We start from the raw sequence: 25171 nt of genomic DNA on the forward strand, positions 1-25171 counted from the left end.
TATTCTCGACTTCAGCCGGTCTATAACACGCAGGTTTGTTTCGCTCCGCTCCAAATGGATTGACAGGTTTGACCATAAGGATGGCGAAGACATCAAGAGCAGATTTCGCCATCGTCTGCATACCCGGAGGAGGAGGAGGAGTTTGTTCGACGAAGAGCATGTGTCTGACAGCTCTGGTTTGATATGGGAAAAAATTTCGAGCAGGATGTCGGTCGGAAGCCGCCGCACCGCGGAGAGGACATGGCGGTGTGAATCCAGAAAAGCATATAACTGGTCTCGAGACGCAACAAACGTTTGAGAGGTATGGTTGGTCTCGCGCTCAAGCTGCTCTAGTTCATGTCTCGCATGCTTGAGAACCAAGGCAATTGCCGACTGTTGCGGTTCAGTGGGCTCCTCGTTACTCAGGAGGAGTTCCGGACAAGGGCTGACGGGAATTTGGAACTTCGTCGTACAAGCCCATACACATAATAATATCAGGGTAGATTTCTCATGACTTATTACTAGTACTTACTTGGGCTATCATGGTATCGCCAAACCCATCTTTCATCGACATGGGCGTAAAACTCAAAAAGGTTGTCATGATGCTATCGGCCCTGACTCCGGGCCGGGTTACATCATTGGCAAGTGACTCAGTCCACGAGAAATATTCAGGTAGAAAGGCCATGCGGCATTTTGGAACAGGCTTTATCAGGATAAGTTTGAGCTAAGCGCAGGGGAAACGTACTTATTTTGCATTACAGGTACAAACTACAGATACACAGCCTGAGTACTTAGAAATTCAGACTGGGATGTAACAACAACTCGGATACCACGTGCATTTGCTAGCATAGCGAAAACCACACATGTCGAGGGATTCTAGTTCTGTACAACTTGAGAAAACATTTCGAGCACAATAGCACAACGGTCATGTAGTGTGAGAGGCGGGAGACATGCAAAGTATACGACGCAACAGCGATTTGACACGAGTAACACCACGAGATAAGATTCGTGGTATGCGGAGACCATCCATCTTCGAAGCTTGGTGGTTTTCCAATAGCTCGGCTTGAACGAATGAGTTCCACAAGATGAGGAGAGAACGAAAGTTGAGTTGACATACCCATTCGACTATCGTAACGCGCTGCATCCTTCTCAGCAATAGCAACCTTGTCCGCTTCCCTTCTTGCCTGGGAGGCTTTGACCACTCTGTTCTCGGAATTAGGTGATATATGTGGCAACCTGAGGTGCGAACTTACTTGGCGATCTTGTCCAGTTCCTCCCAGAATCCACGGGGATCGTTGATTTCTTTAACACGAGAGAGGTCGTAGGTGAACCTGACAGCGGGGAGGTGCTCTGGGGGTTCGTCCGACAGCAAGCCACGAAAAATGGCGAGCGCTTCCGCTTCGTCCATTGGTTCATCCTCGGATAGTGCTTGATTACCACCATGCATCTCACTGGCGGTATCGTGTTCTGGGGCCGTTTCATGCTTCTCTCCTTCATCAACCGCTTCTTCTTCTTTCTTCCCTTGCGCCTGGAGACGATCAAGACGCAGCTCATAATCCTCCTCCGTTATGTACATGGCACGCATTCGCTCCGCCTTAACAAGCTCGCAGATAATGGGCTCCGTGACTGCGACGTTTGCGGTCCGTACATGAGCGGCTGCAAAGGCAGACAAATAGCAGTCTGAGAATGGGAACGGATTGGTCGCCATCTGGAGTGGTTCCCGCTTGGACGGATGATCGTGAACAGTGTAGTTCTGGGGGGCAATTGGAATCGACATGCTAGCGTCGACCAGTTGGGTAGGAAAGTCTTGCGGTAAGCCTTGTTGAACAAATAACACATGTTCTTGGCGAAACGCTGCCAGAGGACTGAAGATCGTCCGAATCTGTGGAAAGTTAAAAAGGGATCCAACTAAAGACCACAAAGGGCATAAGTACCGAGACAGCACATATCAGATAATCCTTGCAGACAAGTTGGGCGCTGGCGGCGGTGGCTTCAGGGTCTTCCAGATAGTCTACGGAGGCCACAGGATCGACAGTGAGCACAGCGAAAGAGCCTGGATTAGGAATTAAAGTGCCCAACTTGCTCATGAGAGAGGGAATGAAGGACAATAAGCATGTTGTCACTCAAGCTGTCTGGATCATGGACACCCACACCCACAGAGCAACGAGTGATCAAGAAAAACAACAATCGACTGTGACACTGGCACTGGCAGTCGTGGCGCGTAAATTTGTGACACAGGCGACGCCATTTTCGAACGCTCTATTTTCGCTCTATTCAGACATCTCGAGGCGCCATCACCTTTGTTATACCCTTCTCATCTTATCGAGGAGGAAGAATGCATTCCCGAACAAATAAAGGATTCGAGCTACTATGGGCTATGGTATCGCCAAACCCATCTTTCTGATTCTTTCATCGACATGGGCGTAATTGTAAAACTCAACTCAGTACACGAGAAATATTTATGCTAGACAAGCCATACGGCATTTTGGAACAAGCTTTATCAGGATGTGTTTAAGCTGAGCGTGGGAAAACTTATTTTGCATTACAGGAATCACATAAACCACTGGCCAGATACACAGCCTGAGTAGAAATTCAGATTGGCACCATTGCCGTGTAACAATAACTTGTAGAAAGCATTTCGAAAGCAACAGCGCAGCAAAGCAGGTGAGTATATCTGATGCGCAAGGTTATGCAGCGTGCAAGTCGGGGGACATGCAGAGTATGCGACGTAACAGCGCTTTGGCGGTGGTGAGACTCTGAGTGACCAATGATGGTATACGTATCCGGCGACTAGCGGAGCCCTTTTCTATGGACGCAGTTGGGGAAAGTGGTATAGCGGATGTGTCGACGACTGGAGCAGCAGCAGCTGTGGCGCTTAAAGCTTGATGGCCTTGCAATAGCTCAGCTAGGACAAAACTTGAGTTCGACCACTGCAACGTTTATACCTATGCGACATACCCATTCTGTCATCGTACCGTGCCGCATCTCCCTCAGCCGCAGCAATCTTGACCGCCTCTTTTCGTGCCTTAGACGCCTTCACAATTCTACGATTCACATGAGTAAGACGCAGGTACGCAACATACAACTCACTCAGCAATGTTTTCCACCTCTTCCCAGTATCCACGGGGATCATGGATTTCCTCGACGCGAGAGAGGTCATAAGTAAACTTGACCGTCGTAAGTTGCTGCGAAACCTCGTTCGACAGCAAACCGCGAAAGATAGCAATCGCTTCGGCTTCGTCGATTGGCTCCGGTTCTGCTTCTTCCAGTTCTTCTTCAGTCTCGTCCCCCTTCTCGGTACCGAGCATACTAATCGAGTCTTCTGAGAGTTTTCGTGCTGCTCTTGGTTTTCGGCCGCTTCTCTTTCTTCAAGGCGGTCCGTACGACGTTCCTCGTCTTGGCCCATTAAGCTGATAACGCGGAACCGTTCGTCTTTGTCAAGCTCGCAGACGACGCTGTCCACGACACGGACATTCGCATTGCGCACAGTCACGGTCGCAAAATTGCTCAGGTAGCAGTCCGGCCACGGAAATGGATTGGTCGCCATCTTGAGGGGTTCACGTTTGGAAGGATGGTCGTGGACGTTACGGGTTTGGGGGGCAATCGGAATCGACATGCCAGCATCGATCATTTGAGCCGGAATATCCTGGGGCAGGCCTTGCTGAACAAAGTATGGGTCTTCTTCGCGAAAAGCGGCTCGTGGACTGAAGAGGGTTCTAATCTGTGCAAGTTCAGACAGCCATGCAGAGGGAGGATGCACCCACCCCGGGGAGGTATATCACATAGCCGTTGTTGACGAGCTTCGCGCTGGCAGCAGTCGCCTCCGGGTCGTCCAGGTATTCAACAGACGCAATGGGGTCAATGGTCATGACGGAGAAAGTTCCCCTGCTGGGAACGTAGTGGGCGTCCTCGGACATGGGCAGAAAGAGGTAGTGCAGTGTATGAAAGAAAGAGTATAGGCCATCTCGCCCACAGACCAATGCGAAAACAAAAGCGGTTGGTAACAAGAGCGTAACAAGGGCAGATGCTATGCTATGCTACATGCTCCATGCTTTACGGCCCGACGCCAACAACCTCGCAGGACTGCACAGCTAGTCCAGACCGTGTCAAACCCTCCCCGCCATTCGCTACACCACATCCAGACCGAAACCAATCCCACCGCAACACCCTGTCGAGCGGCCAGACGGATCCGCCGTCCCGGCCACCGCGTCTTAGTAGTTAGTGTACTTGTTGCGGTATATAAATGCAGATACAAAAAAAAAAAAAAAAAAAAAGCTCGAGTCACGTGCAAGTAATTTAAAACCAGACATTCAAGTTCACACACAGGGGAGGCATTATTACCGTATAACAACAACAACAACATACAACTTGTAGAAAGCATATAGAAAGCAGCGGCGGAGCAGAGCAATAAGTAGTGATGGGTATATCTGGGTTATATGGCGTGCGAGCCCGGGGCCATGCAAAGTATCCGACACAACAGCGATTTGGCACGGGTAACACCGCGGGTAATGATTCGTGGTATGCGGAAGCCTGCAGCTTGCGAAGCGTGGTGGCTTTGTAACAACTCGGCTGAAACGAGTCAGTTCTCTATGATGAAGGGAAAACTAATTTGACATACCCATTCGACTATCGTACAGCGCTGCATCCTTTTCAGCCACAGCACTCTTGTTTGCTTCTCTTCGTGCTTTCGACGCTTCAGCGATTCTAGCAGTCACGTTAGGAAAATATTCTGCTGCCAACTTTGAAAGTGGTAACCCACTGGGTGATTTTTTCCACTTCAACCCAGAAGCCACGAGGGTCGTTGACCTCTTTAACTCGAGAGAGGTCGTAGGTAAACCTGACTACAGGGAGGGTCTCTGAAGGCTGGCGCGAAAGCAGGCCACGGAAGACGGCAACTGTTTCGTCGGCCTCGTCGATTGGTTCATCCAGTTCTACTTCGCTCTGCTCCTCCTGCTCCATATGTTCTAGGGTTATTTCGTGCTCGTCTCTCTTGTCGACCGCTTCTTGTTGCTCCTGTAGGCGATCGAGGTGGAGCTCGAAATCATCCTCTATCAATTCGAGGACACGAAACCGTTCTTCTTCCTCCATCTCGCATATGGCTGACTCCGCAACTTCGACATTCGCGGTGCGCACCTTAGCACTCGCAAAAGCTGACAAATAACAGTCTGGGAATGGGAACGGATTGGTCGCCATCTTGACTGGCTCGCGCTTCGACGGATGGTCATCGACGCTGCAAGTTTGGGGCGCGATGGGGATTGACATGCTGGCATCGACGAGTTGGGCAGGGATAGCCTGTGGTGGGCCTTGCTGAACAAAGTACACGCGCTCTTCGCGAAACGCAGCCAGAGTATTGAAGATTGATTTGAGCTGGAGGACGGTTGAGATGGACAGCTGTGAAGGACTCGACTCACTGCAACATCACATATCACATAATGCCTGCTGGCGAGTTCAGCGCTGGCGGCAGTAGCCTCTGGGTCCTCCAAGTAGTCTACGGAGGCCACAGGATCGATGGTGAGCACAGCAAAAGTGCCCGAGTCAGGAATGGAATTGGAGGGCTCGGTCATGAACGGGTGTCGCAAGCAACAGAGGGAGCCGAGATGTCACTTGGATAGTAGTAGATCATGGACACACAGAGCAATGAGAACAACAAAAAGTCGGCGTGACACATACGTCACAACATCCTTCGCCTCGTCGATCGATTCGGACCGAATGATGCCGGCCTATGTACGTTCTAAAAGTGCTGCCAGTGTCTGGCCTTTTGCACTACCCAACAAAGATGAAGTCGATGCATGTCAAGAAATAGCAATTGGACAAGTCTGGTACACCACATATAGTGCAGTATGGGTGACTGTGAACACACAATATGTAATCAGTCCTTTTGTTTTCTGGCTGATGAAAGAATGCGCCCGGGGCCGGGGGGAGCAGCAGCGCCCCTCGCATGTTGAAGTAAATATTATCCATTTCGGCATCTTCCTCGCCTTCCGAACCCATAATGTACCAGGGTACCAGTGGACACCATCCAATGCGGCCCTGAGATTTCCCTTGCCAGTTTCCGATCACGGCCATCGACGACCATCCATCTAAAGCATGGATCAGTCAACATGACCGCCGAATGAACGCTTTTCTCCGATAAATTTGATAAACGACGATTGGGAGGTTCATCTTGATCGGCTTTGGCTCGAAGAACAAAGTACTTAGAAGCGGGAGTAGACGAGCGTGAAAAGGCTGCATCAAATCTCGTTAAAATGGCGACACTGTGGCAGAAGAAAATATCGCGAGTAATCGACGAACAAGTCTGACATCCCAGCGCCGTCGACAGAGAAGGCTAGTCCACATACTCCTAGGCGGATAGCAGAGGTCATTACTTGCGGGCCGGTACTGCCGACATAATCTGACGAGTCTTCCACAGTATTCTCTTCTTGATATATCCTTGATGAAATAAGAGGTAATTACATCGTGTCGTGTTTGATTCAGAGCAAAGCGAAAGCAGGTACAAAGCAAGAAACGATAACATCTGAAAGAAAACATCTGAGGGTATAATGGACAAAAAGGAATGAGCGACGCACCCGTGTCCTTTTCAAGAGTTCAGGCTCTGCAACGCCAAAATCACCTGGTGGACTCCCTCGTGAACAGCCTTCATTTCGTCGGGTGCAACGCGTGAAATGAGGCCAGTCATCTTGTCGGGATGCCACCTCAACAGACTTGCTCGGGTTCTCTCTTTCTTTGTCACGGTCGATCCTCGCACCTCCAAAGGATCGAGCAGAAACGCACGGATACGGTCTACTGTTAGGTCTTGCAGGATCACATAGTCGTAGTCCGAGTCTGGACGGGGCGTAGTGGGCCAAGGAATGTCTGCGAAGCGGACAACACCGTTGCTGGTGTTGAGAGCAGTCCAACCTGACTCGTACTTCTGCCAGCGTTCGGTGAGCACCCGTTCGTGGGCCAACAGCGCAATTTCTTTGCGCAGAGCCTCGGTTCTAACGTAGTCCCGCTCGTAGTTGGCGTCACGAAGGATTCCACCAGATGCCACCCATGCCATCTCGTTTTTCAGCACCTCGGCGGCCTCCAGCTCTTGTCGGCGTTTTCGCGCGGCTTCGTCACGGAGTCTACGAGCGGCCCATGCTTCATCCAACGCAGCCTCTCGGCGACGCTTCTCTTCAGCGAGGAATTCATCGGTCGATTGGGGTGTGGGTGTGGGCTGTGCATCCACGCTGGATTGGTGGCTGGGAGGGAAGACGAAGTATCCCTGAGCGGGCCTGGTCGGAAGGGGCTTTATGGGACGCGTCGGTGTGAAGAACATGGTGCGAGTTGAGGACAAGGTAATGTCGTGAATGGCCAAGGCATTTTGCGGGCACGTGAGCCTCACGTGTGTTGGCCCATCACTGTGACCTACTTGTTCAGAACCCACTCAAAACCTCTCAAAACTTGCATAAAACGACGGTATGTGGGCCTAAATCTCTTTCCCCAAATGCCTCGAATTGATATCTCAATTCTAGGCCTGTGACTAAATTCACTTATTCTGGGAGCCTTATGGGCCACGGTGGTATTTTGCCTGACGAGCTTCTCGTCCGCATATTTTCTTTGATTCCGACGGACTCTCGTTCAAATCGTGGAGGCTATTCCGACAAACTACTTCCACTAATGCGGGTGTCACGACTGTGGAAGGAAACAATACTGGGCTCTCCTATCTTGTGGCGTAGAATCCGCGTCGTCTTCCAGGATAGTTCAACACTGTCTCACCTAGTTGACGAAGAGGAAGACGAAGATTCAGAGCTCCTCGAGTCCGACTCAGCTGACTCCTACGTCTACACACCCACACAGAAACAAATTCTAGACCGGACGGCGTTCTACATATCTGCGTCAGCCAACATGCCGTTGGCACTTGACGTTCATATTTCCGACGTTCATATTTCCGCTTCGCCTGCACGTCGGTTCCTCAGAGAGATATCCATGATGCTCCTCGGGGAGGCCGCCCGGTGGCAAAGCGCGAATTTAGATTTGCCCTACCGTCAGAGCATGGTCACAAGATTGCTAAAAACTGTCAAATTCCCTATGCTCTCATCTCTATGCTTCGCTGCACATACTCGTACATTCCCCCTCGACCATCTTTCGTTCCCGGCGTTGGCTCACCTTACGGTGACATATGGCCACCAGGACGATTTCAATAATCTGCGGCCCATTGTCAATCAACTCAAAACATGCTTCTTCAATGACTGCTCTTTTCCTGCGGCCCTCTCCCTGTTGAAGACATCACCTTCTACAGTCCACATCGTACTACTAATCCAGGGGCGAGTCAATCGCATCCGTGAGGAGCCCAGTCAATGGGGTCTCGAGACAATCGATACTTCTGTTGAGGAGTTGACGATTGCGTTACTGGGCCCAACAGAGCATTCACCATCCTTTGCCAACTTTACTGCCAAGGCACGATCACTCCGCAAACTCGTTGTAGTGCTCCCCTTCTGCTTGCTTCATGCCACACCTCTTCTCGGATTTCTCGATCGGTCGGAATGTTGTTTGAAGGTTTTGCATCTGCAGATTCTCATGCCGTCGTCGGAAAACCTTGTTGGAACACTGGGAACTATTCTGCGCTCTTGCGCTCTGCAGCTGATAGAAGAGTTCCAGCTGTCTGTCGAGACAGTTTCCGCGACCGCACTCGTAAAACAACTTACCTTACACCATGCAACGATGATTCCGCAAGTTCGGCGTATCGTCTTGTCCGGTTTCAGATTTGTGAGCGGACTCGCTATCCAGGAGCTCCATGATTGCGGGCGTCCATTGGCTGAATTTCTCATCGGTAGTACGACCATGATCTGGCCGGCTCTGCCACCGGAAACTTCGTTGAAGAAACTACTCCGGTTTGGGGACAACTGGGCCTTTAAAACGAAGAATGTGCCTAAACATACATATGCTGATCCCTCGGCGTGAGTTGTTCTCGTTTGCTGAGCTTTGTTGAATGTCTTACAGCTCGAAAACTCCATTTCTAAATTCGCTGAATGCGCCAGATACTCCAGACAGACACGATCTCTGGGAAGAGATCTACCGCTACTAGTCGGACATCTTCAGATTCTCAAATTGTGACCCTTGCATGCCACATGCCTGGCACAAGCGCAAAGTGTATAAAAGTACAATTCTACCTCTTGATATTTGTCATCTAGCAATCCTAGATATGCGAGCGTGAGGTGGGCGGCGCGGGCTTGAGTAGTACGGATTCAATGTTTGTTGGCTTTCTGTTGGGGTCAATGTTTCCCAAGTGTCCGCGCCGTGCTCTAGTCGGCGACCTCTCCGAACCATGAAGTAGTAGAGGGAGCTCCATGCTGTGAGGATGTCCTGTAAGAATTATCAGCTCATCAGGTGTGGAGCTAGTAGTTTGAAGGTACCTTCTGCGTGCCGAAAATGATGACCGAAGAAAGTGGGACTATGAATATCCAATCAAATGAGGCTACTACCGCAAGTTCTTTCTCGCTCACTGGTCGCGATCACGATGTTGAAGGCCGTGTCATGGTCGTAAGGGAGGGCGAGGAGTACCAGACTCAATCTGGACAGAAAACGTCAGACGTCGAGTGCTCGGGAGAAGGAGGGAAACTCACATGATAGATAGCATTCCAACGAGCGTGAAGGCCAATACCCGGACGGTGATAGTTATAGAGCCGCGGTCGTCGTCGCGCTGGAGGGTCTCCCAGGCGCGACGCATCGCACGAATAATGACGATTTCGATCCCGAGACAGATGGTCATGAGAGTGGCAACAAGGGCCGCGGACACCCTTGAACTATAGAATGAAAGCGTCGCGTCAGTCATGGTCTCTGAATTGGCGCAAGAAGAAGAGCCCGAAGTAGCTGTGATGGCGAAAATAACGGGGACTCACGGGGCAGCCAAGCCAGTAAAACTGCAGTATGCATCATCTTGGTGGCGCTGAACGACGCCGGGATCACTCAATCCGAGCTTCAGTGACAGAGTAAATACGCCCCACGCGGGGACGTAAGGCACAACGATGAGCTATGTAAAGATTCAATTCGTTATCCAAAAAATGGAAGCTCCAGTGCGCACCGCGGCTGTTACTGTCATTGGACTGTGGTTCGGAGATGCAGTTAAGAGGGTTCGCAAGGTAAAATATACCTGGCCAAGACATGAGTACCATCGGGAGAAGGATATGGGTGAACACCGACGTTGACAACCAGTGCGACGGTTGCCCCAGCGGTTCTGCAGGAGATAAGATTAATCATGAGATCGTGACAACGACAACCCACAAAGTCGGCACTGAATAAACTAACGAGGCTTGGAGTAGACAGAGGCCACGACTTGGTTGAACATCGGGAGGGACTCCGATTGTAAGCCTGAAACGATGCTCAGCCGCAACAAAAGAGAAGCGTAACTGCCAGGCTCACAAATATGAGGTGCAAGAGATAAGCCACGCAACCATGAAGCTGAACCAGCTTGAATGTCTCCTTGCGATCTTGTGCCAAATAGTCGCGGTAAGAAGCATAATGAAGGCACCCAGAAGGCCCGCTGCTTGCATGCCGTAGAAAGCGCCGTTGAGAGAAGAGATTCCAAGGGGCCCTGCCATTGTCTACTAGTCCGACAGACAGCGGAACGAGAGCGAGGAGAAGCCCCTCGTTGTCTTCAGGTCCTCCTAGATAAGAAGGACGGAAGGAGGAACCTGATACCGTCCGAGGCCCATTTAATGGCTGCGAGAGCCCGCCCCCATCTCTTCTCAGTTGCTCTCCTGTGATGGATCATGGGAAGGATACGGTGCTGTGGGAACGCATGCATTTAGTGGCTATGAACTACGCAGCAGATCTCGGAGACAGCCCATTTTACTTCCGCGGGACGACAGTTCGTATGACACCGTGTCAGAATGCTAAGGCGACCAATCACCGTTGCGGCCCGTCTCTGCCAGTCTCGGCAAGTTGGGGTCAAGATCGAGGTCAATTTATCGCCACACCGCCATCCATTGAGATTCATCAAGCCACAACGGTCAATTGAGATCTATAATCGCAACATCCACTCGTTCCAAGCTTGTTTTGAGTGCAACTAAGGGCATTATCTCTGTGTGAAGGTGGTCTGGAGACATCAGGCCAACAAATGCTAGAGAAGAGGCCACAGACCATCTGACACGACAGCCAGTTTCATCCATCGCAGAAGCGTTGCGCGAATTGGAGCAAGAAGAGTCCGCTCAACATTCTTGATCTGATCGCGATCACGAATCCCAGTCTATCAGAGCGATAAATAGTTGACATGAGAAGTGGCCATTCCACTTACTCGATTAGACTTATCCCGCAACAGGAGGATGTAATACAACGACAGACATTCGACTAGTCGTGCAGGCTCCGACGAGTCTACCATAGCGTCAAGTGCCAACTCGGCATCGAATAGATCTAAAGGGTCGGGGCGAAGAAGGATGGGACCGAAGACCTGGAGAAACTGGGGAGAGGCAAAGATGCTAGCTGACGTTTCATGAGAAAGGGCATCAAGAACCGATTCTTTGACAAGACCAATTGCCGCAACACGCATTTGAGGAAATTGAGTATCGGTGACGAGATCCTTCAGGATTTGTATTCGAAGTTGTGGGGGAGTGAGAAACAGAATACGAGATAATATGCGGAAAGCTTGATGGCGTGTTTGGGCGTCAGGATGGCTACTTGCCAGACTCGGGAGGATGGCACAGAGCGGACCAGATATTTCAGGCGACAGCTGATGGCCGGCTGAGAACATGGATGCCTGTAAGCCTACCAACAGGAGAGCGAGCGTCTCGTCAAGCGCATGTGTCGTTTGAACAGAGGAGATGAGAATAGGCAACAAGAACAAGAACAGTTTGTTGATATCATAAGGTAAGGTTCCTGAGTGCGAGAGAAGCACCAAATAGGCGACTGAAGGAATAGGCGGTTGCTTATTCTCGATATCGATCAACTTGTATGCCGCCTGGACATAATGACTGAGCTGAATTTAATCAAAAAGAGTGGTGACACATACGGCGACTTTCTCGACGACAAGTTCTCCGGCTTGCCAGTCTTCGAGCAGCTGAGATCGAATTGTCAAACGAGGGTACAATTTTTCAAATGTCCTTTGTGCCAGAGAAGACTGCAAGCATTGAGAACAATCTGAAACAGCGCTATCCAGAACACGCTTTAAAAGTGTCTGCAGACGAGTCAGAGAAGTCCTGATTCATCCATTGTGAACTTGCCTGGCCTGAAGGCACGTCTTCTGGATCATAGCCATGCATCCAGTGGAATGCCGTGTGGAGAAGTTGAGCCAGTCCAAGTAAGAGTTGACGGCCCTGGTCGCGGGATAGCTGGGCTGATGCGAGGTGTATTGTTCGTTCGAGTTGGGACAACAGCGGTGTTAAGGTTTCGGATGGAGCTTTCCTTCGGAGTTTGAGACGAGGGATTGCTGAAGGAGATGAGTCGGTTGTTGATACGAGGGGGGGGTACTCACCTGAGGTCGAGAGTTGCACAACGGAAAGCAGTTGTTCAACTGGTGAACTTTTCTCGTTTGGCTCGTCTCCATCATCTTCAGCGGCCAAAATACGAGCGACGCCTTCTAGTGCTTCTTGTATTGCAATCACGACCTCTTTTGCACTCGCACACTCCCCGACCAGCGATATAAGATCATTTGCGCCGGGCCGCCGTGTTCGAAGTAACGGTGGTAAAATCGCGAGTGGGTCCTGGCTATAGTCAGTGGTAAGAATATAAGCAGCATGGATCTTACCAAGAGCGCCTCCGAGCGCGATTGGCATAAGACGGAGTAAATTTCCACTAAGGAAATGGTTGGATTCTCGTCTTGACTTGCGGAGAGGATTACAGCGGTGATGGCATCGGATTCTCCCTCGTCCTAGCTCAAGTAAGGTGGTTGGCTAGATGGGAGCTGCCCCCATACGTCGTTGGTAAGAGGCTCAAGATGTAAAAGGGCTCGAACATCGACCGACATCACGAGTTGTGGCTGAGATCGAGGCGAGGTGTGACGCCGGGCCTCGGTCACACCTCATGCAGGTTGACCTTCACGGTCGTGCGCCTCAACCTAGGCCACGTAATGCTCGAAGAAATAGCTCCTGACTCCCCTCCAAATGCGCTAGTGCCATTAGCCCCGTCCTCTCCGGAACAACACGACTGGCAAACTATTTTTCACGTCTCCAACCAAGTGATCCTCTATAATCCCACCTCGCATGCCCTCTCAATACGAAACGCCACACAATACCCACCACCCTCCCGCAGACCCTGTCCGTACTGTAAACAGCCCCTGCCTTCCGACTTTCATGCAGCGGAACTTGTGGAAGACGATGTCGAGGCCTTAGATGCAGAAAATAGCTTTCGCGCGTCCAACTATTTTCATCTACTCGCCATTGCGAATGAGACCACGTCTCGTCCCTCTACTCCGCCTGCCATTAGCGGGTCCTCTTCCGGCAGCGCGTTTCCCAGAGAAGCGATGGCGGAAGGGTATTTTAAGGCGTTCTTCCAAGAGGAGTTTCGTCTTGGTATGGGTGCTAATGGTAGCGTTTACCTCTGCCAGGTGAGTTGATCATGGCCTCTTGTACCTGACCCCACTGACACTTCCCTTAGCACGTTCTCGACGGGAATCCTCTTGGTTTGCGACCGTCGCTTAGCTCGTTCTGCCGCTCTCATCCCCCTTCCAAGGACACTTTGCTGTCAAAAAGATTGCTGTGGGCGACTCACATGCGTATCTTCTCAACATCTTAAAAGAGGCGCGTCGGATTCACTGACTTACATATCAGTCTCTTCACAATTGTTTCAGGTTCGACTACTAGAACAATTGCACCATCCTAATATCATTACATACCAGTCAGTGCTCTCTTCTCTTCTAATGCTCTCTAACGTATCGCTCTAGCCATGCATGGCTCGAAACCTGTCAATTCTCCGCATTTGGACCTCAAGTACCCACATTGCAGTAAGTACTGGTTGTTTATGTGCTTGTTTCCATTGCTAAATCGGCTCAGTGTGCTAATGCAATGGGCAGAAGGCGGCAGGCTAGTCGTGTCCAACTTGACTTTCATCGTCTGATTTTTTTCTCCAGTCTAGACGATTTTATTGACGTTCGTCTTGGCCGACGTTCTGCACATATTCATATCCATCCCGCGGCCCATCTCGGAGGCGGAATTCCGCAATCTCCCAGTGCCGACAACGGCGAAAATCTCGCCGCAGCGTCCCCAAATCCCGACCAGATGTCACGCTCAGCACGCATACGCGCGTTTCGCGCTTTCCAACGAGCCCCTTCGGCGGAACGGAATAAAATCCGTGAAGAAATGGCCAGAACTGCGCGGAATGGGGCTCATACAGCAACGTGGACGGCTGTCCACTTGCTCAGTGCAGAGGAAGTACTAAGCTTATTCAGAGACGTGACGGAGGGCCTAGCCTTCTTGGTATGACTCTCGTTTTGAAGACAGGCTCACTCTTTTTTATTCCTTATTTAGCATGCCAAATCGATACTGCATCTCGACCTCAAACCGGGGAATGTGCTGCTGACATGGGACGAAGGCAAGCTCATGTGTGTCTAATCGGGGATTGATTCAGGAATACGTTTTTCTGACCATTTCTAGACCTCGAGCCATGTTATCCGACTTCGGAACTTCACGCGACATGCTGCAATCCTCCCGATTGCGTTCAGGGAATACCGGCACGTGAGTTGACAGTTTTCGTCTATCGCGTTCGTCGTCTTATTCCGTGCAGTTTGGAATATACATCTCCCGAGTCGCTTCCTGCTCCCCAAACAGGACTCTTGCAACCTGTCGACTCCAAAGCAGACATGTGGTCGCTCGGAATGATATTGCACAAGATGCTTTTCTTCAAGTCGCCATACCAATATGCGTCTGACGGAGAAGATCTGGGCAGCAAGGTTGGGGAAAGTGACAAGATGGACCGGTTAGAGCAAGAGGTCCTAACTTACCCTGGGTTTGTTCAATTGGTCTTGTCTCGACCGACAACTCAATATATCGCAGTTTTAAATCGACACCAACTTTGGCACTACAATTTGACACGCGGAAGCTGCCTCGCGCTTTTCTGGTGTTGTTGGAAGGGCTTCTACATGTCACGCCATTTAGTCGGCCTTCTTGTGAACGAGTCGTTACAGCTATCCGTGAAGGCAAGGTATGGTCGATCTATTTACGCGAGGGATACTATCCCAATGCTTTTATAGCTCGATCCTGTCGTTCGGACGGTTCGTAAAACATCTTCGACGGACCCATCAAGCTCCCTAGTTCCAGCTGTGAAGCGACCGTCTAACACAGAAACGCTTGTCCTCACTCGAGTACCACCTTCACCACCTGCAACGCCTCGAGTACAGAGTGACGAAGCGCCAAATCAAACAACGCCCACTATCACTAACTCGCATGAAGACACTTTACCCTCAGCTGGACATTCACCGCCATCAATATGGGAAGACTGGGAAGAGGAATCGAAGAGTCAATCCTCGCTTTTGCAACTACCCGCTTCAGATCCGCCAACAACAATATCAAGAGGAAGGTTACGCCTGCTTCTACGACCTGACTCCTCCAACGTCTGGATGCGCTCGCTCAAGACAGGCTTGGTCATCACCAAGGTCATATTACTTGTGCCGCCTGTCTAATATCATGTGTACTAATGTCGTCGATAGGTTGTGAGTGCAATGTCTGCGTGTCGCGGCGGGCGGCCACATTGGCTGATGATGTCGGTGGTGATTTTACTGGCGATCATGGACACTTGGTACGACTCTGTGACGACGTCTGTCGTTTTTGGATTTCTGCATCTTGTGGTCGTTCGCTTTGTTTGTTGGGGCAGTTTGTGCTGCGTGTTGCCTACTCTGCCGCTCGATCTCTAGGTATATTTAGGAACGAAAGCGATGAGGTCTCTATCCAGCTGTAACACTTTCCAAGCTTTCGTCGTGGATTGCAATAGGGAATAGATTCTTTGTCGTCAATAATAATATGCCAAGGGTATGATAAAGGTAATAGTACACGGAGACTCGAGGGTTCGATGATGTTCCACGCCGAACTTGTAAATACGTCCGCGTCAGTAACGTGCGGGACGGGCGAGGCCAAAGCTTAGAACCGACACCCCCTTGCTGCCACTGGTTTTTCGAGAGGTCACCGACTGTGAGTCGTTCCACAAGCTCAACATGTCTATGGCTTTTGCAATCTTCGCACCCAGATTGAATGTTCTAGATGCAGAAGTTCGAGTGGTAAACCGGGATGGAGCGCGCATTGGAAGGCCAGTAAGGTGACTGCCTCTGATGGACATTGTGTCTTCCCAAGCCTGTCACATCGGTTCAAATTTGTTTTTAGCGGAGACAATGGACAGGGCCCACCACTAGATATTTTTCGACTTCCTGCTTAAAACTCGGCTCTGCTGAAGCGCGTGCATTCCACTTTTGAGATATGTCCGCGCTGAGATCTGTCAGTGTTTTGATGGACTCCTTGTCGAAATGAGCGCCAGCGGGGCCACGCTAAATGGCCGCGACACGGCCGCAGGGCCGCGATTGCACAGCCACATGGCCGCAGGGGGGCCGTACGGACGCCTCTGCCTCATTGGGGCATAGAGCTGAGTGTTGGTTGGTTAAAGGACACGTGTAGTACTCAAATATATCAATCGGCACTCAGTTTGGTGCAGAGAGACAACTTAAGTGTGGACTTGTCGCGGCCGTACAGCGGCCATGTCGCGGTCTTGCGGCCAACTTCGTGTGGCTGTACCTCCATGGCCGCAGCCATTGAGGATTTTGTCGCGGCCCCGCAGCGGCCGTGTCGCGGCCGTGTCGCGGCCATGCTGCGGCTCTGTCGCGGCCATGCTGCGGCCATGTCACAGGCCGCGATACCAGTCACACTGCCGCGCCGACGCAGCCCACTGGCACACTTCAAGTTGTCACGAATATACCATTGCTCGTATACACCAACAATCAGCTTGAAGCTGAGCCACAGGCAGGTAGTGAGTATTATTCGTCGACAGATACTCTCGTAACTTCTTTGACGTTTGCACAGCCGCTTAGCGCTTCTTTCTCTCGTTCATCGTCCATCGCCGCCGACGAGGACAATTTTCTACGCTGTCATAGTCCAAATGGCCGAGCCAATACTGTGGTTTCTTGTGGCCTCAAACACGATATTGCTTTCCATTCTGGCTTCCGCGTACCTCCCTTGGGTGATCTCTGCCTACCAGTCAACGGTCGTCATATTCTCAACGGTTTTCACAACTCGTGCACTGTCCTTCATCTACGGTGGAGCTCTAGCTCTCTGTGCATTCTACCTTTGGAATCTGCAAGCAGCAGTTCAAGAACTTGAAGATGAGATTGAAAAACTCAAAGCTAAGAAGAAGAAGCCGATCCTTCGACCGGCGTATGGTGTTGATGGTGCGTGCGACCGGCTTCAAGCGATGTAAATAGTCTCACATAGCCATGCAGGTAACCTGGTGGCCATAGTTCACGCTCGGGGACAACAGCAGCCTACTAGCGGCGTCACAGGTTATACTCCAGCCGCGTTCAAGTTCACACTAAACTGACATTGAAACTCAATAGTAACACGCCGCGCAACTATCGCACGACCATCTCTCAGTACAACGCCCGCAGTAGCCCCTTCCAGTTCTTCACCCACGCCTGTGTCAACAACCATACCCGCACCGCCGCTCGCTTCCTTCCAGCGCCGTGCGGCTTCGGAATGGAATGGGTGGCCGGATGGCCCTACTGAATATAGCCTCTCGCGGCCAGAGCTGACAACGCCCGGGGCATTTGACGTGTTCTGGGTGCTGGAATCGCTTCCTAGCGTTCGTCGAGGCTCTATTCATTCACCCACACTCCTATCCGGCAAGAAATTTCGTTCAAAATGTCGTGGGACGCTGATTTGCGGTGCTTCACGCTGCGCTTATGGCCTACGCATCGCTCCTGACTCGACAATGAAAGGAATTACCCGGCAGCTGAAACAGGTTTGCCTCTGCGGACATGCACTATATCATGCCGCCTGTGGAGTTGAGCTCAGCGTTGTGGTTTTTCGGGGCGGTGCGAGCCTGACAAATCATGGAAACCACACACACATGGCAAGTATTCTCATCGTCTTTTACTTCCATCCGATGGCCGTACGACCCCAAATTTGGTCGAACTTACGGGCGATGACTGTTCATCGGCCTTTCCGGGTTTATGGCGCCAGCTCAACTCTACTAATAAATTGGAGAACGATGAATGTGAGTAGTTCTTTGGCCTATGTGTTATTTGACACACCACCTTTCAGCTATTCAAACACGCATGCAAGATGATCCGTCAGAACTTGAGGAGGAGGAGGATATTGTTGGACCTCAAGGTATGCGATGCTCCCCGTTGAAAATTCAGTGTTTCTGACTGTTCGAACTTAGAGTGGGATGAAGCAGAGCAGCATGAGCTGGATGACGACCCTGACGCAGACACAGGCGATGCCGAATAGCGGCTGCATGTAGTTTGAAGATCCAATCTGATGTTTTTTGAAAATCCCCCTGAGCAAATCTTTGTGATATTTTCCGTCTTTTTCACCGTCAACCAGTATACAAGATGGAGTTTATGGTATGCACAATTGGCTCTATTCTCAGCGGCTAACACTTGTATCAGAATAGCATCGGACGACTTATCCAGCAAGTTGTGGGTATTAAACGCCGTCGAAAACGATCGGACAGCACCTCCGACAGGTCTGCAAGCCTCGAATCGACAGGAAGTGAAGTGGATGGTATACCTGTTGGTATGTTCAGCTCTCGGGTGCCAGTTTGTGCTTCCTACGCATCCGTAGTTGATGAAGAGGACCTTGGAGTGGGTGTACAACCGCTTGTCGGGAAAGATGGCAAGATTTTCGCATATACTGGAGTGAGGCTTGGACATCCTGCAGGTGCGAAACCTTTCATATGCCATGATAGCTTCTTATTAACTTTCTAGGAATCATTTTGACACAGGCCACGGATTCGCGCCATAAGCGTCAGCACGTCGCAGCTGAGAACCGGAGCACGGACAAATTGCTCCGCGGGAGTCAACTCCCAAGTGCTGCCTCTACCCACCCTCGTCGCTCAACCAGTCCTACGCCAGCCCAACGCGAGCGTATTCCGTTACCACCGGCACCAAAGCAGCATGTTCCGCGTTCCCAACACCCTGAATCAGAAGTAAAACCCGATGCGTCGCAGGATGAACGACTCAAGCGCTTGTCCAGAAGCACAACTGGGATTTTTGGCCCGAAGGAGACTGGGCTGCAGATTATCCATTAGAGATGGTGACGGAATTCAATTTGCGGGTGAACTGGGCTTTTCAAACGCTGGGCAGTAGCAAGGGTGATACCTCCGCAGAATCCTTCCCAGACGGAAAGCTTACTCGACGGCGGTGTCTTGGTTACGCAAAATGCAATAACGGTAACTGCAAAATCATCGTGCGGCCATTGACGAAGAAGCCCCACGCGCGAGAGACAGATGCGAGCGGGTTGTGCCTGGGGTGCTGAGCTTCAATGGCACCAATGCGGCAAAATTTCACGGTACTGGATCTATCGGGACGGTGTACACTACGAGAACACTTCACATGGCCATCCTCATCCCCCAAACGAGAAGCGCCTAACACCAGCGCAAACGGTAGATTTCACCAACTTTGTCTGCGACTATCCGACTGCAGGGCCTGCCCAACTATTGGCCGGCCGTCCTGGTGTTGGTGGGCCAGGTCCCTCAGTCTCCACCATTAATCCACTCCTTCTTAATCAGCAGCGTACTGCCTACGAGAAGCGCAAAGCAATTGACAAGCTGCAACCTGGAATCAAGACACAAGATAAGCACTTCGAACCCGAGATGGCCAAATTCCGCGCAGCGCACCCAAGTTGGACAATCAATGTGCATTACAACCGAGATTTCAAGGTTGTTGTTCTCCAATCCCCCTTCATGCGTCGCCGCTCAGTCAAAGGTCATATCGAAGAGGATGCACTAAATGGTGTTGTCTCGGACGCCGCTCACAACTACTTCAAGGGCGATAAGAACTATCTTATTGTCAGCTCGGCATATGAGCCGGAGTTTCTCAAGTCTTATGTGCCCTTGGTAATGACGTTTAGTCACGGTGCAACGAGCAAGCATTACTTGCTCCACTTTCGTCAACTTTTGAAGGGTATCGAGGAGGAGTATAGGCTTCGACATCCCGGAAAACCTATTCCTTCTTATTTGATTGCCAACGTGAGATTTCCATGTGGCTGCCACTTTGTCTGATTTTGTGTTAACCAGGTCCTGGACTTCAGCGAGGCGGAGCGCAATGGATTACTCGATGCACTTGTCGAGTTTCTCTTTCGGCAACCAGACAACAACCGAACTCAGACAGAACTCCGGCAAGATGCACAAGGTCTTGTCAAGGGCTGCGGCGACATTTCCGAGAGCAAGTTGAACGAGTCAGCAAAATCAGCCATGTCATTACGCCAACTCAGCGCCCGCACTTCCAGAACCGTGTTCACGAGTTGCTGAGCTGTGCGACAGGGAACATTTTCCGTCAGAAGGCCGCCGAGATTATCGAAGATTTCCCCGAGTCAAGCCCTGGCTATTGTGGTGGATGCGTCCAGAGCATGCATCCATGCTGTTCCGCTCCGAGCTGGCAATGGATACAAGTCTCTTCTTTGACTTGCCAGCGACAACAAATGCAGAGGAGGCAATGCATCACCGACTTTACAGTATGATCAAGAGAGGAAACAATATGTTTGAGGGGCTGGAGGGTCTGGTGCGGGCGGCAGAGTTGTTGGAAGAGAAGTATCTGCATGCGAAGCGTTGGTTTCTGAGTTAAATCTGAGACTGATTATCTTATCTTCTCCCAGATGGCGGCAAAATCTACTACGGAAGTGACCCCAGACATTGGAAGGCAACATCAAATATTTACGGGCGTACCCATCACTCTCGAGGCCATGTTTCCACGGCAGCTGAGCGTGCGGATGCCCGTCCTCCCGATCGTGCTGCTGACCTGGTGCCCGAGACACTGCATGCATCATCTCATCGCCAGCCAGCACCAGTATCAAACTTCGAAGCTGACCTATCAGCTATCCTATCCCTGGTTTAACAACTCTTGTTGGTTGGACTCTGGCCTTACGGCGCTGTTCGCTGTTGCTGCACGTGACTCTACTGCACTCGAAAAGCATCTAGCTTCACTTCCCGATAACCAACCGCTGAACTGGCTGCTGCGTGTTCTTCGACAGCATGTATCAGAAGCTGGTAATGATCAGCTGACATCGCCGGAGCTGGCCAGTGCTCGAAATGACTTTCGCCGACAGATGGTATTATCTCCAATTATCATTGGGTTAACATCTGAGGAGCAATGGTATACGCCATTTGTATGTACCACTTTTCACAAATCATGCGTGAAATCTGACCGGACACTAGGGATGGCTTTGGGAAGCCACAACACATCATGTCGCAATGAAAGCTGATAACGCTGAGTCGGCACCGCTTGCCCGGGCCATTAATTTATTTCGCGTCCAAGCTGTTTTGTTGCGGATGTGTTACGGTGACCCTGATTCCCCTACTCATGCCCAAACACACTGGCTCGTTGACACACCTGCAGCCAGAAATGAAATTCAGCTGCTCAACCACCAATTTGAGCAATTCAACGGCAAAATAACCAAATGGTTTAACCAGGGCTTCCTCAATTCAGGCTCCTGGGAGGATGGCAAGTGTTGGCGCTCTGTCGATGGAGAGTACCTCTGTGGTGGCATCACCATATCCCATTCCTATGTCCTGTCGATTCCACTCATCTTCGTCATCGAGGTCGTGGAGCCGGATCAATACGATTGGCATATTCCGGCCGAATTGCACCCCTTTCCGGACACCAAACAATCCAAACTTAGCTCCAGGGGTTAGATATGAACTCATATCGCACATTTACACCAACGGCTCCCACTTCATGACTCGCTACTTATCTCCAAATGGCCGGATCTTTGACTACGACGGAATGAAGAACGGAGGACGGGCAATACAAGTTAGTGGCTCAGTCCAGCGTCATATGACTGGCGCGTTCTCGAAGCTGAAAGGAATCCCGCCAAATTATGAAATTTCCGGATTGGTTTATCGCCTGGTCGGCGGCGAACCGGCTCAGCGGCTGTTCCGTGCCGAGCGCAAAAAGAAGTGGACGAATGGGCTGCACTGTACGTTTGACCCAGAGTCGGAGACATTCATCAAAGCAGGATTCCCGCAATCGGACCATCTTCGCTTAGACAACACTGAACGGGTTTGGCATCAAGGACGTCAACTTGTGCGATACAGCGAATACACCGAAAACCCACAACAATCCGAGTTGCCCCCTTCAAAGCCGCGAAAGTCGAAAAAAACAATCAAGGGGGTGATGCCTCGGAGGACGAGGAGGAGCTCTCGGCGCCATCCGATCCAGAATCAGAAGCATACTCCGTACAGCCCGACGATGAGCCGGCGCCGGCCTCGAGCTCCGATGAAGCCGACTCTCGGTTGGGCCGGGATGAAATTGACGAGGCATGGGGCCAAATCTCCTGCATATGCGGCTCCGATGCAGACGAGGAGCCGTCAGACGCTCCGCGTCGCCTTATTCAGTGTGAAGTGTGCCAAAATTGGTCACACCGGCGGTGCTTATCATCAATAATCACCGACTGGACGCAAGCGCAGTTCAAATTGCTGTGCCATGTATGCGCGGAGAGCCGCCCTGCTGCGTTTGTTGTGTATGTGTGCCTGCACCTCATTTAATATTCGCTTATGTTCATCTTCTAGCCCTGGCCAAGTTCGGTTGCAACGCCAAAATCTGACTACTCCTCCCGCTGAAACACTGTGGGCCGCAGCGGAATGCCTCGGATTCGACATCAATCGATACCAGATGGAATACCTGTGGCGCTGGCTGCCACAAGTAGAGTGGGTTGACGGAGGTGATCCACCAAAAGAGAGCTTTTATCGGCCATACGATGATGTGCATATGACAGCTGCACTTGAAATTGCTCAGGTAAGTTTCAATACATGTTTTGAGCCCACTAACAGCGACCACAGATTGCTCGTTTAAGGGTCCCGTTGACCCTTAAACCAGCGCAAGCCGATAAGGACACCCTCAACCATGCTCTTTCTCTGGTATGCGCGCTGGCTACTCCTCAGATTGTCGACATAGTCAACACCCAGCCGCCATCCCATCCAGTAGCTTTGGATTTTGATGAAGACCACGCTAATATGCCGGATGGCATTGACCTCGATGAGCGCTGGCTCGAGCGGCACGGCATCGTTTCCTCTGGCCTTGATCCGGGACTTTGGGCAACCTTCGATGACCCCATCCATATTCTTGCTCGGCAACGACAAGCTGGTCAGGTTTCTGGCTCGTGGGAACGCCGCATTGACAATGGCCGTCACGCTCTGGATTCACCTGTTACTTCCACCTATCTACTCTAATTAGAAGTGAGTGCCCGGCGTGGTCTCCATTCTAGTTAGAATAGATGATATGCAAATACCTATGCTGCAATACATCCCAGAATAAAACTGCTATAAAGTCTAGAATTTCAGCACTTAAGACTGTCAGACATGTCTGGCATGTATGCTGCAGTAAAACTGCTATAATTTCTTAATTGTCAAGCTTAGAAGCTTTACTATTACTATAGGGTGTATGCTACTTATGCTGCAATATCTTTTCCAGATAATACCCATCAAGATCATCAATTAGTTTGATCCCATCAAACAAAAGAAAGGGTCTCGAAGAACTTCAAGGTCAGCCAAAAAAGGTCAAAACTAAATCAGGCAGGTGTATTATGAAAACTATGGTGTACTGTAAGAGTGTCAACCAGAAGCAAGAAAGAGAGTGTGGTAGGGGTGAGGGATTAGAAGAGCTTGTCTGAATAAGATACGCTGTACTGGGTCTGATGGGATCAAAATGAGCGTGAAGTCCAAGAGTATTAGTCAAGTCAAAAAATGAGATCGTCGTTAATCAATTCCTCTGGCCAGGTGGACCCTGACCTTTCCTTCCCTTGACAAAAGCCACGAGAAGCAACCAGAGTGGTGTTGCTTTGCGTACTTCCCAAATGCTGGTTTAGGCTTAGGTCGAGGCTTGTTCCCCTCGGCCATGCGGCGCTGAAGCCGGCGGTGAGCCTTCCCGCCATCGCTGGTATCTTCCTCGTTCTCCTTTCCCGACGCTGTCCGCTTCCTTTTCTTGCTCCGGCGAAGCCCCGTCCTCCTCTTCCACATCATCAGCTCCTCGCTTGCGCTTACGGCTCTGGCCAGCGCCATCCCCAGAGGCCGCCTCCGAGTCGGGCTGTTGGTTTTCGCTTGGGAGCCTGCGTATTATCTTGCTTGGATCGCCGTCTCGGCTTTGACTTGAGTTCTGGGCTTTGGCTGATTGTCGTGCGGCGGTCGCGGGCAAGAGCCGTAAGCATCTTCCGCTTCTGCTCGGTGGACTTGGACAAGGTTGGGGCAACGACATCACTGTCACCTCCGGATTGAGACCCCGATTCAGACTCAGAGTCGGTATCAACGTTGGTGTTGGTAGTCTTGCGCAGCTTCGACCTTGACCCCCGAGCGACGCCCTTGTCGCTCCGCTCTTTCCGCTTCTTGGGCTCGACACCTTTCTGCAGTTGTCGGAAGCGTTTGACCTCTGCATCGACCTCTTGCGCGTCCAGTCGCTTCCATTCGCACACCTTGTCCTTCAGGGCCTTGTAGATTACACGCGTGTCGCTGTTATTTTGAAGAGACATGCGCTTCCACGGGACCTCGGCCGGCCAGACGAGGGTTACACTATGCAGCGCCACAATTTTCTCCGAAATTTTCGAAATTCATGCGTACATGCTTGCCAACGATAAGGTCTGCGAAGATAACTCAGAGTCAAAGAAAGCGCGAGAAAAGAATATCTCACCAAGCGACGCCTGAATCATCGATGAAGCTTCAACTCTCATTTGAGGTACACTGGCCGCCCGATTGTACCTGAATTGACTCTTTCAGCGCAGCACCAACAGATAGGAGCAGACACCAACCTGCAGCTCGCGCAACAACCCACAATTGGAACAGGGCTGTCAGCTGTGCCGGATCTTTCTTCAGCACATCTGGGAAGAACTGTAGCCCCGCCGCCGGACTCGATGGCCACTGGAACCATGGAATCATTGAGATGGCCGCCCGAGAAGATTGCTGCGCCAACAATTCCGGTGCGAGTATGGAGAGTCTTCATCTGTCGAATGATCAGTAATCCGAGTCAGACAAGAAGCATTAGGCGGCACATACATCATCCGCAATATACTGGAGCGAATGGACCCCATCCATTTTCGCTGACTTGTTGTCAGCG

The 25171-nt window shown here is 51.0% G+C and overlaps 8 protein-coding genes across 8 annotated transcripts; 3 read left to right on the top strand and 5 right to left on the bottom strand.

Moving 5' to 3' along the window:
* Positions 1-904: 904 nt before the first annotated feature.
* On the bottom strand, positions 905-2066 carry MIND_01357000 (uncharacterized protein; the record flags this gene model as incomplete). The annotated part of the gene is made up of 4 exons (XM_037370000.1): positions 905-1041; positions 1097-1182; positions 1233-1861; positions 1914-2066. The coding sequence occupies 4 exons, from the start codon at positions 2064-2066 to the stop codon at positions 905-907; spliced, it is 1005 nt and encodes a 334-aa protein (XP_037213556.1).
* Positions 2067-2666: 600 nt separating this feature from the next.
* MIND_01357100 (uncharacterized protein) lies at positions 2667-3896 on the bottom strand (the record flags this gene model as incomplete). Its single annotated transcript, XM_037370001.1, has 5 exons — positions 2667-2884; positions 2938-3023; positions 3070-3316; positions 3364-3700; positions 3744-3896. 5 exons carry the CDS (start codon positions 3894-3896, stop codon positions 2667-2669), a joined length of 1041 nt encoding a protein of 346 aa, XP_037213557.1.
* Positions 3897-4411: 515 nt separating this feature from the next.
* On the bottom strand, positions 4412-5543 carry MIND_01357200 (uncharacterized protein; the record flags this gene model as incomplete). Its single annotated transcript, XM_037370002.1, has 4 exons — positions 4412-4548; positions 4598-4683; positions 4739-5346; positions 5391-5543. The coding sequence occupies 4 exons, from the start codon at positions 5541-5543 to the stop codon at positions 4412-4414; spliced, it is 984 nt and encodes a 327-aa protein (XP_037213558.1).
* A 1013-nt stretch (positions 5544-6556) lies between these two features.
* Positions 6557-7279, bottom strand: MIND_01357300 (uncharacterized protein; the record flags this gene model as incomplete). The annotated part of the gene is made up of 1 exon (XM_037370003.1): positions 6557-7279. One exon carries the CDS (start codon positions 7277-7279, stop codon positions 6557-6559), a length of 723 nt encoding a protein of 240 aa, XP_037213559.1.
* Positions 7280-7509: 230 nt separating this feature from the next.
* On the top strand, positions 7510-9028 carry MIND_01357400 (uncharacterized protein; the record flags this gene model as incomplete). Its single annotated transcript, XM_037370004.1, has 2 exons — positions 7510-8900; positions 8944-9028. 2 exons carry the CDS (start codon positions 7510-7512, stop codon positions 9026-9028), a joined length of 1476 nt encoding a protein of 491 aa, XP_037213560.1.
* A 1924-nt stretch (positions 9029-10952) lies between these two features.
* MIND_01357500 (uncharacterized protein) lies at positions 10953-12919 on the bottom strand (the record flags this gene model as incomplete). The annotated part of the gene is made up of 8 exons (XM_037370005.1): positions 12851-12919; positions 12683-12805; positions 12410-12638; positions 12159-12364; positions 11948-12112; positions 11237-11896; positions 11083-11188; positions 10953-11038 (listed from the first exon to the last, which is right to left on the bottom strand). The coding sequence occupies exons 1-8, from the start codon at positions 12899-12901 to the stop codon at positions 10953-10955; spliced, it is 1626 nt and encodes a 541-aa protein (XP_037213561.1). The 5' UTR covers positions 12902-12919.
* A 45-nt stretch (positions 12920-12964) lies between these two features.
* Positions 12965-15781, top strand: MIND_01357600 (uncharacterized protein; the record flags this gene model as incomplete). The annotated part of the gene is made up of 13 exons (XM_037370006.1): positions 12965-13480; positions 13531-13555; positions 13606-13677; positions 13704-13770; positions 13817-13876; positions 13926-13964; positions 14003-14348; positions 14400-14473; positions 14526-14606; positions 14656-14877; positions 14925-15072; positions 15122-15523; positions 15578-15781. 13 exons carry the CDS (start codon positions 12965-12967, stop codon positions 15779-15781), a joined length of 2256 nt encoding a protein of 751 aa, XP_037213562.1.
* A 1229-nt stretch (positions 15782-17010) lies between these two features.
* On the top strand, positions 17011-18372 carry MIND_01357700 (uncharacterized protein; the record flags this gene model as incomplete). The annotated part of the gene is made up of 6 exons (XM_037370007.1): positions 17011-17299; positions 17351-17410; positions 17465-17868; positions 17922-18123; positions 18171-18239; positions 18292-18372. 6 exons carry the CDS (start codon positions 17011-17013, stop codon positions 18357-18359), a joined length of 1092 nt encoding a protein of 363 aa, XP_037213563.1. The 3' UTR covers positions 18360-18372.
* Between the last annotated feature and the right edge of the window lie 6799 nt (positions 18373-25171).

This window comes from Mycena indigotica, assembly GCF_014461135.1.
Source record: "Mycena indigotica strain 171206Taipei chromosome Unknown Mind.scaff0016, whole genome shotgun sequence".
In the NCBI taxonomy this organism is placed as follows: Eukaryota; Fungi; Basidiomycota; class Agaricomycetes; order Agaricales; family Mycenaceae; genus Mycena; species Mycena indigotica.